The following is an 18129-nucleotide window of genomic DNA, read 5'->3' on the forward strand; positions in this document are numbered from 1 at the left end:
AAATTTTCAGACATTTTCACGAAATTGTGTATGAAAAACTTTTTCGCCGAACTTCAATTGAGGTCTCATATATGTAAGTGCATTATATTAAACTTTTCACTATTCTTTTAATTTTTTTGTGTATACCTAGTACTTTCAGCTGGGCTGTTAAAAGGTTAAAATAAGTAATTTATGATGTTTTACGAAAAGTCTGTCATAATTTTCAATGACTGGCTCATGAAATAGTGTAGCGTATTACGATTTATTGAATATTTTTATATGCCAGGACTCTGAAATAAGTTCGAATTACGAAATTCGAATTAAAGGTATGGTTTTATATGAAAAAAATGTTCATGGGACTTTTTTTTCGCGAAAATTTCGAATTACGGAGAATTTCGAATTATCCGTGTTCTTATTAACGGGGTTCTACTGTATTGGCATCAACAAAAACAAAATGACAGCTGCATGCAAAAAAGGATCTCTGCTTAGTATATAGTCTTTTATAATCATTAACTATATAATTTTTTGGTATACAGTGATGTGAAAAACTGCTTCTAACATTAATCTAACAATATCCGTCATTAATTATACTACTTTATTCATCTGCATTTCATTATAATTATTGTACGTTAATGTTAATGGAACAAATTTATTATTAAATACAATGTTTCAATACTATTGCAAATTCAATTATCTAATAGTGACATGAAACATTAGAGGAACAATATTTAGTGGAAATCAGTCGCTTTTAATACACTTTTACCACGTAAAAGTCAGTTAATTAATGCTATTTATTAAATTGATAATATGGAGTCAATCAATAGTTAAAAATTTAAATAGGTACATACCATTCAGAGTTAATCCAAAAGCAGAGATCTTGAAAAGCCTTTTTCAGCCTGATGACTGCTTCGATGGTGATGTCGGGTGACCTGGCCGCGTTTGTGGTTCGCAGTACGGCCATTGCATCTTTCAGCAAGAACGCGATCAAAAAGGACCACTCCAGACAGCCAGCTTCCGTCATTAATTGGAGCAGATACCTATCGGAGCACAAACCATCATTCAAATATAGCCAACTGTACTATACTTTTTCATTAACTTTTTCAGAAAGACTTTTACACAGGTTTTTTATAATATCAAAAAAGGACAGCAACACTGCTTGGAGGGCAAAATACAAAATTTGAAAGTCGCCGAGGACATAATAATATATAAGTACACTAGAGCCTCGAGTTGTGTCGTTTCAACTTGCCTCATTTTCGAATTGCGTTGCTAAATTTTTTTGTACTCGAGTTGCGTTGTTTTTCAAAGCAACTAAAAAAACATTTTTTCTTATATTTTTCGGGGATTTCCTCGATACATACATATGAACATTGTTGTGTTCAGTTCGGTCTTAGTTTTCTTGTTGTTCTTGGACATCCCGCAGTTTTTAATACGCAAATCATAGAGGTGTGTATTTTATTATTAGTTTGGTTTAGTCTACATATTGTTTATTTTTGTATCACATAATTGTTGGTTTACAGGAATTATGAATCAAACCAGACAAGACTAGAAAAAATTAGAGAAAAAGAAAAAAGTAATATCAATGTCTAGGAGTCGTCAAAATGACTGTCGATGGTGTTGTAGATGAAAGACGATCGTGGTTATTCGTAATGATGGGAGTGAGTTTATTTATGGTTACATAAGTACAAGAGTACAATCGGTACAATAATATAGATAAACTGACAGTACATAGACTGAGATAGTAACGGACCAGGTACTTAGATTCGAGTGACATGTCCGATGAATTATTATTCGCTATTTATACAATCAAAATAATATCTACCCATTATAATTTAGGAAATAACTATATTAATCTAGTCAGCTACTTACTGTTATTTGTGTCAATGGACATACGAGTAGCTGACTAATGTATAAAATATAGCGGAAATTACTTATTGTACTATAATGTGAGACTACGGAAATGCATATAAAAGAATTTGTAATTGCGGTACAGTATTTAATATCGCCTATCAATCTGCTGACACAGCTAATGCGTTGTTTATCGCCATAAATGGATGTAAAACTTGATATTTTACAGCGGTTTGAAACAGGAGAGAAAGCTGCACACATAGGGAGGATGCTGAGTTTAGGTCCAACAACAATCATAAATATTAGTAATCGGGATGCAACCAATATTAAACAATTATCCGAAGTAGCAACTGGTTCATAGATAAAAAGTACTTAAATGTATAAATGGAATCTCTGCTGTCAATTTGAATTCAACACCAAACTCACCGAGTAAGATAGTGATTCAAAGATAGCCCTCAAAATTTATGACGATCTCCAAACCCAACTATCGTTATCCAGCAAAGCGACATTCGAAGAATTCACGGCCAGTGGCGGTTGGTTTGAAAGATTCAAATATCGAGCTAACCTCCACAACATTAATTGTTCAACAAAGCAAACCTAATATTCTCTAAAGAAAAAGACCGTGTTTTTTGTATTTCAAGAAGTATGAATTACACAATAAATATATAATGTAACATAAGCGAATATTTTATGTACATAGTTATATCATAAATTTACTAAACAAAATTGCACCTATCTTACTGTACATCGAATACATTTAGCCACTTCATACATACAAAATCGTCTCGTCTATGATATAGTCATAAATTAATCCTCGAAGGATGTTGCAACTCTCGCCCGAAATTCACACCGGTAGGAGTAGCAGATATGATGACTGGCAAATTTGACGGTTGGATTAGAAATGGCCGACTTGTAGTGTCTGCGCAATCGTATCCGCCACCAGCTGATTTTTTTCATACTAAAATGTCGCATTCAAGCTGTGTGCGGAGGTACATTAGGTTACATGTGTTTTGCGAATACCAAGGAAATCACAGCAACATATTCGATGTGTTGTGGTTGAGACAAGTTTACACGTGCGACTAGGCTTCCAAGAAAAATATAAGAAATATGACTAGATTTTAATTAAATAGGACGACATTTAAAGAGTTAATAAAGTACACTTTTCCCATTGAGTAAGACAGTATTTAGATATTTAGCGGCTGGTAGTTTACAACTTCTTTGCGAGTACCGCATTGCCGACCTCTCCTATTGATTGTATCCCGGTCAGGTTCAAAGTTGTATCCTCATTATTCACTTCATCTCTCTCTTATCTTATCATTTCTAGCAAACACACGCTTTTAAACTTTAAATATAATTTCTTCGATAACGTGCAAGCTAACCTGAGTTGTACTTCGGCACGGGGCGTCCCTGCCTCAGGTTGCTGATGGGAAAGTCTGTCCATGAGAGCAGCATATTGCCTTTCCCCGTCGCCCCATACGCTCACTGCTTCCGCCTCGCTGACTACACTCATCGCTTGGCCAACCTATAGGATATATTGTCAACATTATAATAATCCAAAGATGGGAAAATGGAACCTAAATGTGTATTAATTAAATTATTAGCAAATGCAGGAACCAATGACATTTATATGGACGAATCATCTGGAAAATAAAATGACACTCACTTTGTGTCGGGTCTGCCGGATGGCGAAATTCATATTTTAATATCGGTATCCTTCGCTCAAATGAACATTCCGCTTGCAAGCGGTCTGGCGACACCGCTGGGTCTGCCCATACAAAATATCGAACTAGTTGCCGTTCGCGTCCGTTACATTTCGACACCGCCGTTATTATTGTGTTACAAAATGCCAATGTGCCTAGTTAAAAATTGTAAAAAAAATTCTACTAAACACTCCAAGAAAGATGGGATAACTTTTCATGTGTAAATATTATTTATTATTGATAAAATGCCATTTTTAGATATTGACGAACGTTTATTCAATGACAGAACAATTTGACAGAAATGGCCGAACATATTTACGCAGGCAGCGATGATTTCTCCGTTCCTATAAGGGCTCAACGCACAAATGGTGATTTATAAATTTGGTCCGTATTGTAATGACAGTAAGGTATATATTCGTTCAATTTTTCAAATATGGTAGTACTGTTTGCACCGTACTTCAGCTAATTGATTTGCATGAACGGATTGGTAATATTATTTTCAATTTATTATATGTAATTAAACATATTTTTTGAAATCGTTTGTTTAATTTAAAATACTTTTTGTCGCGAAATCGATAAATGTATTGGGAAGTATATATTTTTATAATTGAATCGCTACAAATTAAAAAGTGAAATAATGAAGAAGGGAGAATAGTAGTATTATGTCAATGGATTTAGCTTTTTATGACGGCGTTTTTTTTTTTTTTTTTTAAATATATCTACTTAGTTAATTGCATGCAGAACTATATTTTAAATTAAAGATATCATCTGTTTTTTTTTACTCCCGAATATTCCCATTTACTTTCTTCTGTTTTATCTGTTAACTTAATTATTGTTGTTCATTACGGTTATTTCTTCTTAGAACGCCATAATGAATCGTAATAGAATTGTTATCATTGTCATACTTCAATAGTATTTTCCACTTTTTATGTTTGCCAATAAACCGATACTGGTTTCGTTTTTAATCTCATATCATGTGCTCCATTTACTTTTTATGAATATTTCTATTTACTTTCTGTTGTTTTCTCTGTTTGCTTGCTCTCTGAATTATTAAAACATGCACCTATAATATAACGTTAAGCGTGTATTTTTTATAACTTGATTCTTGATCATTTCTTGTTGTGATTCTATAATATTTAAATAAATAGTAATAGAATTGTTATCATTTTCATGCTGAAATAATATTTTCTCCAATAAACTGATACTGGTTTTGTCATTAAAACATTTTCAACGGATCAATTTTCAGTTTCAAAATATTCTTATTAAACGCCGCTTCAAATTATACCAAATTATTATATTGCAATTCAATAACCATCATAATATGTTATTGTTTAATCTCAAACATCTTAAGCAAAGCAATATGATCAAAACGTGAAAATCTAATTACATATTCGTTGATATTTATTTGTACACTGTATGGTTTGTTAGCGCCGTAGCAAAGAATATTTTGTTTAGACAAACAACTTTTCTCAAAACTACGTAATATTCGTATTTCTTCCACAATTTGCCGCCCCTCATAATGTGGCGCCCCTAAGCAACGTTTGGTCTGCTTATCGTGTATTTTTTATAACTTGTTTTGTGATATTTTTTGTTTTCATTGTTTATGTCATAATAATTAAATTAACAATACCATTGTTATCATTACCATGATTTGATAATATACGGGTATCGTTGTTATAACATTTTCCACGGATCAACTTTCAGTTGAAAATGTCGTAATGATGAAACTGGTATCGCCTGTTTGAAAATAAATGTACGAAGGTACATACGTCAAACATACAATAATAATATATTTTTATAACTTGTTTTTATCTCGAATAAATGGCGTTCAATAAAAATTTAATTGTGTTTGACTATTTTTTTTTGTTATATTTATCTATCTCCGTTCTCTTGTATTATTATCATAGGTACCTATTTTCTTTTGTATTCATACTTCGAAACTGTGTTATTAATTGATAAAAGGCATGTATTTATTATACACACAACAAAAAGAATAATAATATAAATAACGAGTTACAAAAATATTTAAAGTTATTAATTAAGGGCAGAATTCCCAGTTTGCGCCTGGAATCGTTTCGCTGAATCTCCGGAAGACGTAAGTAACCCGAGAATCTATTTCTAACGCGATGACATTAATACGCCATTACAATAAAGGCTATATTACTCTAAATTCTCGAAGCACGATATCGTATAATGGAAATGCAACATCATATGATCACGTGACGTCTACCTATACATCTATGAATAAGTTTCGTGCACTATTTCTCGTGCTCGCCGATATGAAATGAGTTGTCCATTTAATATGTCTTTGGCAGGAACATTATAACTAAAATTTGAAGAGATCCTGATGTCGGCTAGCGATTATGACAAGTACCTATTATTTGTATCTTGTTTCAAACCACAAAACCTGATTGAAAAAATTAATGCAATTTGTATATACAGCTAGTTAATTTCGTTGTAATTAGATAGGACGCATGTGGTTCAATTGGTAAAGCATATTGGCGTGAATCCAGTCCAGTCCCGTTTAAAAATTAAAAAAAAAAAATTCTAGTGAGTAATATATCTGCGGCAATGACATTATTAATGGACAACGCACTCCGTACAGTAGCTAGCAAGTAAACAATGCAATTTCCATTATGCGATATCACGCATCGGGAATTTATAGCAATATCACCTTTATTGTAATGGCGTTAGAACAGTGTTTCTAGTGTCAATGTTCATTTGAGCGAACCCGCTCGAACCGAACGATTCGGCAGACCCGACAAAGAGCATCGGGAATTTATAGCAATATCACCTTTATTGTAATGGCGTTAGAACAGATTATGCCATTCGGCAGACCCGACAAAAAAGTGAGTGTCATTTTTTTGTCTAGATGCTTCGTCCATATTAATGTCATTGATCTGCGGTATTTTATATTATATAGGTTTAATAAAAAAATGTTCGTTGAAAAAAAAAGGTTATAAAATTGAGCTGTAAATGTTATGTGGCTACAGACATTAAACCAGAATGAAATCCTCCATTTTGTTTTTGGGGCTGCCGATAGAAGAATAAAACAATGAACTTATTACTGATACAACCACAAGTTAACCACAAACAATCGTTTGATTTGAAAGATCGGAATGTCTCCAATATTCCTAATACGGAATGCGTATAAAGGTTGGTACTGACTTTAGCTTGCACGAACGAACGCAGCGGATGCTGCGCTCGTAAATTTACGCATTTCAGTACAAGGTCAAATTTGCATGCGGGTATACTTTTGCACGCACGAACACTATCCGTCGTTTGTCAATTTTTTCGATTTCATCAAAGAACTTGTGTGCTCAGTCAGGTGTGCTTAGTATTCACTCCTATGTACGGCTGTGCGCGTACAACTAAAACAACTGGAGTGGGATTTTACGCGCACGAAATGTAAAAAATGTAAGCTCTAATTACGAGGGTGGGTCAATAAGTCCTTAGAAAAGCCGACAGGTGGCGCGACTAGTACTGTAAGCGGTTTGTTTTCGTGCAGCGGCACTACCGATTCAGTATGCTGCGAAGTTTCAATCAGATTGGTCGGGTTGTTGTGTGTTTCTCGTACATTTAAAAAAAAAATTTGCTTGTGGAAAATGGAAAAATGGAAAATGGAGAAAATTGAGTTTAGAGCTGTTTTTAAACATTTTAATATAAAAGGGTTAACAGCAAAGGAAATAAAAAATTTGTTGGATTTAGTTCACGGCATATCTGCTCCTTCACTTGCAACTATTTATAACTGGTTAAATGAATTTAAACATGGTCGTACATCAACAAAGGATGAACCACGCTCAGGACGTCCTGTAGAGGTGACTACACCAGAAATGATCAATAAAATCCACGATATGGTGTTAAGTGACCGAAGATTAAAGTTGAGTGAGATAATTGAGGTTACAGGGATCTCAAAAGGTAGCGTCATTTCTATTTTACATGACAAATTGGGCATGAAAAATATTTCTGCAAGATGGGTGCCGCGTTTGCTCACAGTCGACAATAAACGCAATAGGGTGGTGGCCTCTAAAGCCCTGTTGTCGCTCATGCACCGCAATCCGGATGATTTTTTTCGTCGCTTTGTGACTGTAGATGAAACATGGATACACCACTATACTCCCGAGACGAAAGAACAGTCAAAGCAGTGGATTGCGAAGGCAAACCATGTCCAAAGAAGGCGAAAACCGTAAAATCAGCTGGTAAGGTTATGTCTACTGTATTTTGGGATGCACGTGAAATTATTTTCGTTGACTATTTGGAAAAAGGAAAAAAAAATAACAGGGGATTATTATGCATCTTTATTGGACCAGCTAAAAAACAAAATTGAAGAAAAACGGCCTCATTTAAACAGGAAAAAAATCCTCTTTCATCAGGACAATGCCCGTGTTCACACATGTTTACGATCAATGGCTAAAATTGAAGAATTGAAGTTCGAATTGGTCGACCACCCACCGTATTCGCCAGATTTAGCCCCCAGTGACTTTTTCCTTTTCCCAAACTTAAAAAAATGGCTAAGTGGACAACGTTTTTTTTCAAATGAAGAAGTCATCGATCGGACAAATGCTTATTTTGAGGACCTTCCGAAAACTTATTTTTCTGACGGTTTAAAAAATATTGAGAAACGTCTAACCAAGTGTATTGAGCTCCAAGGAGATTATGTTGAGAAATAAAAAAAAAATACAAAAATAAAAACTGTTTTAATGCTTTTTTCTAAGGAATTATTGACCCACCCTCGTAGCATCGAACATGGTAATTTACTTTTTATTTTTTCAAGAAAATGGGTTTCTTTAAAATTCGTGTTTATTCGTTTATAGGTTCCAAAACAACTTGTTATTAAAATATTAGTTCTCTACGTACTCTAGTACGATTGACATTATCTGATGTCTGTTGAAGAAATTTATCGTTTAAAATTCATCTTAACCTGCATCTCGTGGGTGTGACAGTCAACTTGGTGGTCTCCCAGGGCCAGCGAAACATATCCGCTGTCTCCTCCGTAACTGGCACGCTCTGTCGGCGAAGGCGTCGAAGGCACTGTAATCAATGACATCGGCGTTTAGATTGAAATATTTACTAAAATGAGATGTGATTTTACTCTTGAGAACAATTTTGATTGTGATCTTACCGATGGCGTTGCTCCCTTTCCTGTGCATGAGATGCGAGAGAGGCTGGTGCAACACGGGATAGGGCCACTGGAAGTCGTCGTGCAGCTGCTTCAAACACCCCACGGCATTCTCTACGCGTGCCGCCCGTTCCTTCTCATTTCCCAGCCACGCCACCAGGTGGAAGTCGAGACGAGACGCAAAGTGGCCCAGTTGCCACATTCGCCCGCCCGCCAGCAGTTTGCGGGCATGTCGCTGTAGCATCACGTCGATGAAGAACTCTTCAGCTGTTCCCGAACACGACTCCCTATAAAAAAAAAGTAAGACGATTTCGTTCACAAAATGACGACAGCGGACATATTCTAGCAGGCAGATAAAAATACCACCTACCCACTAATACGGCTTGAAACGAGGACCCTCGGGATAGAGATGGACGATGGTTGTGAAGTTGGTCATGGACTTCAATGGTCTGTAGCACCAGCTCAACCCATTGATGACCAACTTTATTTTTGTATATAGAATACTAAATTGACTTCCAACAATCAAATATTAATAACTCAAAAAGTATAAAAAAGTATAAATGGAAATCACTTGATTTTGTTAATACGAATAAAAAAAAGCATGCTTTAATATGATTTAAAAGACAGAAAAGAAAAATAATATATTAAAAGCGAGACACGGAAGTTCAAAGTTCAAAAAAAAACTTTCATTTAATTTTCTTCAGAATTTTAAGTTAAGTGCTAAATAAAAAACCAATTACGTCCTAAAGATTTAAAAAACAGCTTGTATTATAAAGTGTAAACTATTTTCAAATGATAACCTATAAAATATCTAAAAATTATTGACAAATGACGTACTTTTCGCATTTCTAGCAATACGTGTAATTTCGCGAACTTATTCTGAAGTTGCAGAAGATACGATTTTTTGTTCCATTACTTAAAAATACAAATGACAATTTGTAATAAAACTGTTCCCTGTATTAATCCTGTATCTAAAATCGCTTCCAAAGTTTGTAAATATTTTAACAGATGTTCATTCTTAACGGCGATAAAAAAAAGTCAACAACCTCGATGGCACTCATTTTTAAGTGTATTCCATAACGGAAACATAAAAACTTCATTTTATTCTGTGCAGTGAACCATTTTACTAAATATTGGACTAAATATTCACTCAACAGATGTCACAAACGGAAAATTAAAAAAATATTTCAAAAGTAGTAGTATTTTTTTATATACTTCTAAAATGCAATATTTTAATACTGGTTGGTAAGAATCCCTGCTATCTAATATGTTCACCTGTAGCGTTCCTGTTTATAAACATATTTAATACCAGCAATTTTCAATAGATGCCCTAATATAGTATTATGACACCGTCAGGGTTAAGTATCTATTTCTATAGCCTATGCCAGAGATACAGGTGTCACAGACTTCAGCATTTCTATGAAGAGGAAATGTGTTATAGCTAATCCCATAATGGAGAACAAGAAAAAGTATGCACACTGAATAGCCGGTGCGGATGGAGAAGATAATATGAAGACAGAAAGTAATATATGAACTCACTTATCAGTGCGTCCAGTAGGTACAGATTTCTTTCTCCTAGTGACCACACTTTGATTGGCAGTGACAGTGTTGGGGGTTGTGGTGACCAGTTCGCTGTTGCCGTGCTTGCTGGAGTCCACTGTCACGCGGGGAGTCACCGTTGTGCTGAAACTTCGACCTCTGCTGACCTGCGCAAAACATATTCAATATAATACGGCTGGTATCGAGGACATTGAGAGACTATTTAGCAAACTCATGAAGCATGGTTAAGTTTTGTTTTTCCAATTAAAAAGTAATGCAATATTATTAGCTACGTTTCTACTCATAGTGGCGGATTGTCTTTTCATTCACCCTGCAAATTGGCAAATAAAAGTCATAGCAATAGTTCGAAGCTCTGGAAATTAACTTACACTGCAAAGTCAATTGTAGTAAACGTAATCAGTGGACCATAGTTCCTTTTTTTGTGCTTCAATTTCATACATTTAGGCTCAATCTCAATTAAAGAAGGTTTTTTTTCTTTCTGCATATAGCGTGCATAGGTAGAGATTAAATCTGACTGCTTTGTGAGTGAAGATAAATCCAAAACATCGTGCGTACGGTTGAGACCTGGGTCTCGTATACTTTTCTTGGGAAACTTTCTGACATCCACTGAGCTGTTGAAAATCTGAAGTATGAATTGTTTCTGACAAAGTGATTTTGTTAGTGTCTGTGCGTATTCGAATGCTGTCTTCTACACCCTGTCGCCATACGAATGAATAAAAATAACAATGTTGATATGAATGTGTACGTGCACGCGATCGAGTGAATTACAAAACACCAAAACCGGGAGAACTTAAATTGAGTAGTGCTTACCTGCATACTGCCTAGTATCACCGACAAGTCCTCGGCGTTTGGACTGACGGGAGCATTCTGTTGGTTGATTGAAAATTTGGGGCCCATTATAACGGATGTCCGCGGCGATTCTACGTCATTGGGATCTGAAATTAATTGAACTAAATGAATAGGAATTACATGAAATTGATCAGCTTTCATCAAATCCGACCTGAGATTCGATTTAAGCAGAAATTGAGAATGACATTGACCAACGCACGGATATAATTTTATTCTATAGTTACTGACCGATCTAACCCCTTCTTTAGATAATTTGATTTAAGAAAATGTTTGTAATTATATTTACCGATAGCTCTGAGGAAACGGACAAGGTCTCTGGCCAGGTCCCACCGTCCGCTTTGTAATGCCGTGTCCAATAGAACAGTTGCCAGTTTGCGACTCACTGCCGAGCTTTCTAAATTCTGTAATAATAATAATAATTTATAATTAGAAACAAGGAAGAGCGCCTTGAAAATGGATGGACCAAATCGAGAATGCTACAGGTTTGCCACCGACTTAACTTCTATGTCATTGAAGGCGAAGAGGGATAGAACCGATCCGTGAAGAAGGCTGTCAAACAGCCAAATTATTTGAGACACGATCCTTAGTTATGAGGTTCTGACAAAGAAGAATATGAAGTATATTTAACATTATGCACAATGACACCTGTCTCGATCCAGACTACCCTTTGATCAGCCATGGACAGAATATTGAGAATGTTGGAGAGTTTCAGATACATTGCAAATCGCTATCCGTTATCCAAATGGAAGTGGCTAAAACAGCATTCAACATGATACGAAATGTCTGGGATTTCCAGTGGTACCTGGTCTGAACTAAGCGACACTGGTTCAAGTCTTTCATTCTGATAGTACTTCTTTACCTTACAAAGACTCCAATAATTGAATGCTGAGCAAAACACAACAAAAACTGGAGATGCTGTCTCTCGTTCACATGCTATGGATGCCTCACTCTGTCCTGCCTTTTATTCAAGCTAACCAGATTACAGAGCACAAGACGTGGCAGGATGTAAGAATACTGTTGAGTAACAGTGATTCTTGGAGGCAGCATATCGTGTCCATATACTCCACCTAAGAAGTGGACATGGACTAATCTAAAGCAATTATTCCAGATACCTACGCTACTCCAAGTGATCTTTTCTAACAAATAGTAATTATAGATCTATAAGTAAAAGTTGTCCACCGAATGAGGGCGCTGCATAGTAATGTTTGGCATATCATTCAGAATTTCTTACATTGTGCCAAGCTTAGATCCATAGTGAAACACCAGACGATTTATGTTAGTACATAATGTTAGTATATTTATAGTAATATGGACTGCTTCCCTACCGTACATTCTTTCACCCAAATAACTTACTCACCGCCCCAAAGGGCCATTGCTCTGAGTGCACAGGTATTTAACAAAAATAACACATTCAAAGGCAATTAATTCAAGTTTCACGAAAATGAAGCTTGAACAAATAAATGCATACAGGACGACTTATGTAAATATCAATCAAGTCATATCAAGAGAATAATTCATTGCTTTCTTACCTGAAGAATTATAAGGTAAGAGGCAGCCGTGTCCAGCATTTTTCTACTCAAGCACATCTGGAAGAGTTCTTTGGGTTTGCCAGCGGCAGAAAATAAATATGACCAGAGCGCTATCTCTGTTTTTCTAGCGCACTGCACCACTGTCTGTAAGGAATATTATTAATTAGATACCACTAAAATATTAATCTTCAAATGCAAATATATATTAGTCAGTCAATATAGTCAATATAGTCAGCAGATTTTTATCTTTATTTAGTAGAGGTTGTCATTGAAAGTAGACGTTATGCACCTGAAGGTATACTGGAAATTCTTGGATGAATTCAATAACGCTGGGTAGCTGAGCATCGGGAATCGGTTCTTTGCTGGTGGCTTCTTCTTCCAAAACCTGGAAAATAAACATTACACTCATTGGAGGTTACATCTCGACTCATGATGTTACAAGATGCTACTCAGTTCATCTTTTAATTTTTTATTATTGATAAAGTCAATCAGGTTATGCCCAAACTACACAATTGACATGGATCCGGCTCGATCGAGAAATGTTACTTTGTCGCACTGTCAACGCTGTCAAATGGCTGTTAACCTTTATAATAACAGTCGCTGGACTTAATAAAGGACTTAAAAATAATCAGACAATAATAATAAGAAACAAACATAATATGCAGTATGAAACGGTGACGTTTGAAGTATGTAACAAAATATGAATGTAGACTGCTTAGTGTAACCGCCAACCTGATCAATCAATATTTTTTGGTATAGGTACTTATAATTTTTGATACTAGCAACACAACATAATATATTATGAACCGATCACAACAAGTGTTGAGATGATCGAATTGGAACCTGGATCATTACATGTAATTTCTATTTAAGGTTGGCATTAATGATTAGCAAGACAATGAGTCTGCTCATTTGAATAGAGCATTATTAGATAACAGTGGCTTGTGGGAACAATAGCCCAAATCTAGGGGTCACTTGCTTATATATTAATTTTTATTTCATTGTGATATATTTTATTTTTCCATTCATCTTGGGGACCCGAGCCCAATCAAATAATTTCAGGTACACATAATTATACATACAGTACTCTCTCAGTAATTGACCACCCCTTTACCCAATTACTGAGAGAGTTCTCAGTAATCCGCCACCCCAAAAACCAGACAAGTGTCCAATTAGTGAAAACGGCAGATTATAGTGCATACATACAAAATATGGTAAAAATTAAAACAGGTGTTTCGTAAAAAATAGTTTTTTGAGTAATATGACGTACTAGAAAATTATGGTTTTATTTATAATCAAAATCAAGCATTTACTAAATTTTACATATTTATTAACTATTAACTAAATATTAAACAGAAAATCACTTGACACAACCAGATGTTCAGTGACGCAGATATTTTTGAATGGCTTAGGATTCCTGGCTTTCCCTACGACCAAAAGCTTCATTTTGTATGTCCCGGTTGCATTGGTGATGCGGTCCTTGGGCACTTTCTTCCCTGGTACATTACTTTCTTCGCGATGAATGTACGTTTTACGAAGGAGAAGTTTCCAAAACAAACCCGTCTCATCTGCGTTGTATACTTGTACATGGCGGACTACTGAATTTGATAATCGAATACCGGCGAATTTTAGAGTTTAATTTTATGCTTTCAACTAGTAAAAATAACGGCGGATTATAGTAGTTGTCAGATAATCGATCGGCGGTTACTGAGAGTGTACTGTACTTATATGTAGATAATATTCAAAATGAAACAACATGTATGACAAGTGAAGTATTCTCACTTCATGAAGCAACAGTTCCAGGGAATGTGGAAAATATGGTAGAGATGAGCAACTGCGAGCTATTTCCCAGGCGTGGTGGCCCAGATTTCTCCTCAGCAGCTGTCTGAGTATTTGATGTAGGTACACTTGACTCTGAAAAATATAAAACAAATTGATGGCGGATTGTACACTTATATATTATAAGCTGTCAAACAAACTCTACGTTTGCACTCGAAAATTAAGGCATTTCAATAGATATTTGTCTCAGAAAGACAAAATTCAACCTCCGTCGCCAACTCTCTCTCACCCTGCAACAGTGCTGCACAAGGGCTCACATAGCGATAGGAGCAAAATGTGACAATGGACCAAGGGACGTGCCCTTGTGCTTGCCTTAAGCTCTGATGAGCGGGGGTTAGAAGTATTGTACAGTACCTGAAAGATTCTGCATTTTTACTTTTATACATTTACATTGACGAAATCATATAGTGATTTGGAGAGCCTTAACCCAATATAGTCAAGAGAATTTTTAAATGCAATGCTGTCTTGTACGCAGTGACATCTCAGTACAGCCATGTCCTGAGCTGGCGTTTGTCTCTTATCAGGATGCGGTGTAATCCGGGTTCAATAATCAAAAAATATATGCAATACTTTAAGCTGTCTGGACTGTATTACAGGGTAGGTATACTAGAATCATCATAATATCTTGGCTATGATTTTATAGCGCTGAATGCAGTGTTACGGACTATCTCGGGGGTCGGGGGCATAGATTTATACCTGAAAGCGCGGGGGGGATTCTTAGTTCCCCAAATCACCATTATGACGTCCATAACCAAGATATAATGGTAAGACTTTAATAGGTCCAGCCAGGCTATTGTATATTTGAAGTCAGTGGTAAAATTGTTGTAAACAAAGAAAGAAAAAAGGAATGATTTTTAAGGTTGGTGGTACTCACAGTTCGGTTTAATACACAGAAGGGTAATGAGAATACTGAATCAGAATCGGAAGAATAAAGGACGGTATCGTTTTCAGCCCCCAACAGGATTGCGTCTTCAAATAATATTGCTGAAACAAAGGAGACAAGAAACAATAACATTATAGCAGCTCTTGTAGTCCAGTGCGTAAGGCACTGGCCATTCATCCGGGGGCCCCGAGATCGATTCTCGATGTCACAATATATCTCTTCTATTACTTAATACACTAGTCATTGGGCCTCATGGGCGGTTGAAGTGTTAAAAAGACACATTAATAGTTTTGCTCGGTATACCCGAGAAGTAGCTCGTTATAAAAGTGAATAAATGTATAGAGAAAATCATAAACTAAAATGTCAACGAATGTTTCCTCATTACATCCGAAATCTCGCTATTTCCGTGATCGTAATAACCAAGTTCGACTGTATTTGCAAGCCTGCCATAATATGAGTGCTATCCTGGAGTTCGGGTATTACAAAATTAGTACCTAACAATTTTTAACAGCTAAAATTCAGTAATCAATCAGTATATCAGATATTATCCCGTCGGAAAGCCCGCATAGCGTCTGTCTGTAAAAATACCTGATTTATATTATAACATTGAACAAAGTTTTTATTTATTTGTCTTTGAAGTTGATTCATTCGACTCGGTCACCGTTGCACGTGTATTAATCCACAAGTTCCCAATTTATGGTCTTAACAGTCCATCATTCTCACCTAGAGGGTATATCTTGAGGTGAAACGGCAGCATGATCCTCTTGGACATAAAGGTGTGCGTGCGGCAGGAAGCTGGCGGAGGCGGGGGGAACAACGGAAGCCACACCCTCATTCCGAGCGCACCGCACCAGATCCACAGGGCGGCTGTCAAATGAGGCTGCTCTCTGCTGGAGTGGCGCGCTGCCCACACTGATTCCACACATGACGCCAGTACTGTCCCCGGTAGACATTTGTAAGCCTGTAGAAGAAGATAATAATTAGAGTAAAAAGAAATATACCTCAAACGGTTTTTAGTCCTGTGTTGAGTTTGTAATACATACGTATTATAATGATACAAATGAATTAACTTTAATAATTTAAATTCTAAATGATTGAAGTTTTCTACTATTTTTAATTTTTACTCATTTTTTGTGACCCGGGTTTTGGTTTTGCTTTTTGTCATCTTGCACACTAATCTTTGGCAAATGCACGTTTATACAACAATAGAATAAAAGAAGGTGAAAACCATATTATTATGTAAGTGAAGAAAGAAGTATAAAAACTAGTGTTTGGAAATACTATAGTGGATACATTAGATACCCACTAACCTGATCCGTGCCACGGATGAATTAACTCGTCAAAGCATGTATGTCGCATCAGGCCACGGACGAATATATTCGCGGGTTTTTGTAAACGTCATAACTTCTGAATAAACATTCTGTGTATATTTTCTAAACAATATTTATCATTTTAGTGTGAACATATTCACGATAAACTTGATAAACATGTTGTGTTGCTAAGTTTGCACAAATATTTATCATTCCGTTCCTATTTCATATTTTTTAAAGGATTTATTTTATTCCAAAAATAGCTGGCCTAGTCAAAATTGGCTGGCACTGATAAGATACAATTAGCAAGCACATTAAAAACTGGGCAAAGTGTTGGGAAAAACTAGGTAATGTAAAATATCACTGAATATATTAAATAAATAATGTCAGTTTACCTATTATTGTGGAGTGCGCTTAGTGCCTGAAGATGCCGAAAGGCGAATCTCGAATCGCAAAAGAAAATACTCTAATGCAGGGGGGGGCAAACTTTTTGGATGGAGGGCCAAATTCAAGAATTCAAAATGAGCGGCGGGCCGCAAGTAAAATACCATTTTTAGATATACACCTACACTATTTATTATCACGAAATATAAACATTACAAAAAATTAATGAGAAGAATGAAACTGTTGTACATTTTTTAACATTTTTTTAAATTCAGGTGTTAATTTAGTAGTTGATATTCTCAAAACTGCTTCTAAATGGGCATCGGAGATATTTGATCGTAAAGAATTTTTATTGAGGTTCATGATCGAAAATGTTTGTTAACATTATATAGTATTATATATACATTATATAGTATTATATATATTATATATACATTATATAGTTGATCTAAAAATAACGAACAATTTTCTTGAATAATCTTTAAGTTGGTCGAATTTGTCTGAATTAAGGGCATTGCGACGATGCAATTCTCTCAAATCAGTGTCACACTGCAGATCAATAATCTCAAGTTGTAGCTCTGTCGGTACACTATCAATATCTATTGATCTACATACAATATCTACATCCAGAGCGAGATTACAATCCGAAATTTCTTTCCATTCATTCCCAATCGATGTTCAACGTAGAAAATAGTGGTTACATAGTGTGAGACGAGACGCAAGAAAGACGTACTGAGATAATACATTTACGAAACAACAAATTCTTCAAATTTTAATCTATTGTCAATATTTTTTTTAAAAATTATAAAAAAGTTATTCGTAATCAGAAGTACAATTATTGATGGCAGGCAGCAAACAAATACTCGGCGGGCCGCAGTTTACCCCCCCCCCTGCTCTAATGGAATAGTACAAAATTTAAATCAATAATTATAATATTATGGTCAGATGTCAAAGGGAGGCATCAAAGAACTATATGAGTGGCGGTGAACAAGTTCAAATCCACTTAATTTGAAAGGATTATTTAATATTGAATACGACAATTCTTGAATTATTGAATAGGTATAAAGCAAAGTAAAGTATTATTTTCATGCTCTGATTAGTTCATGAATCATGAAGTCGATTAATTCATAAT

The 18129-nt window shown here is 35.6% G+C and overlaps 1 protein-coding gene across 1 annotated transcript in view; it reads right to left on the reverse strand.

Annotated features, from left to right (window-relative positions):
* Positions 1 to 18129, reverse strand: part of Rich (Guanine nucleotide exchange factor subunit Rich) — a 60637-nt gene that overhangs the window by 13884 nt on the left and 28624 nt on the right. Inside the window, exons 15-26 of the mRNA XM_085943492.1 lie at positions 16027 to 16264; positions 15295 to 15404; positions 14364 to 14495; positions 12871 to 12966; positions 12582 to 12725; positions 11339 to 11453; positions 11014 to 11138; positions 10183 to 10349; positions 8647 to 8930; positions 8446 to 8555; positions 3204 to 3346; positions 828 to 1016 (exon numbers count right to left, since the gene is read on the reverse strand). Coding sequence (XP_085799618.1) covers positions 828 to 1016; positions 3204 to 3346; positions 8446 to 8555; positions 8647 to 8930; positions 10183 to 10349; positions 11014 to 11138; positions 11339 to 11453; positions 12582 to 12725; positions 12871 to 12966; positions 14364 to 14495; positions 15295 to 15404; positions 16027 to 16264 — 1853 coding nt within the window. The remainder of the gene's footprint in view (positions 1 to 827; positions 1017 to 3203; positions 3347 to 8445; positions 8556 to 8646; positions 8931 to 10182; positions 10350 to 11013; positions 11139 to 11338; positions 11454 to 12581; positions 12726 to 12870; positions 12967 to 14363; positions 14496 to 15294; positions 15405 to 16026; positions 16265 to 18129) is intronic.

Source organism: Rhyacophila brunnea, unplaced genomic scaffold (genome assembly GCF_057557595.1).
Source record: "Rhyacophila brunnea isolate RB1 unplaced genomic scaffold, BYU_Rbru_1.0 scaffold_16, whole genome shotgun sequence".
NCBI lineage: Eukaryota > Metazoa > Arthropoda > Insecta > Trichoptera > Rhyacophilidae > Rhyacophila > Rhyacophila brunnea.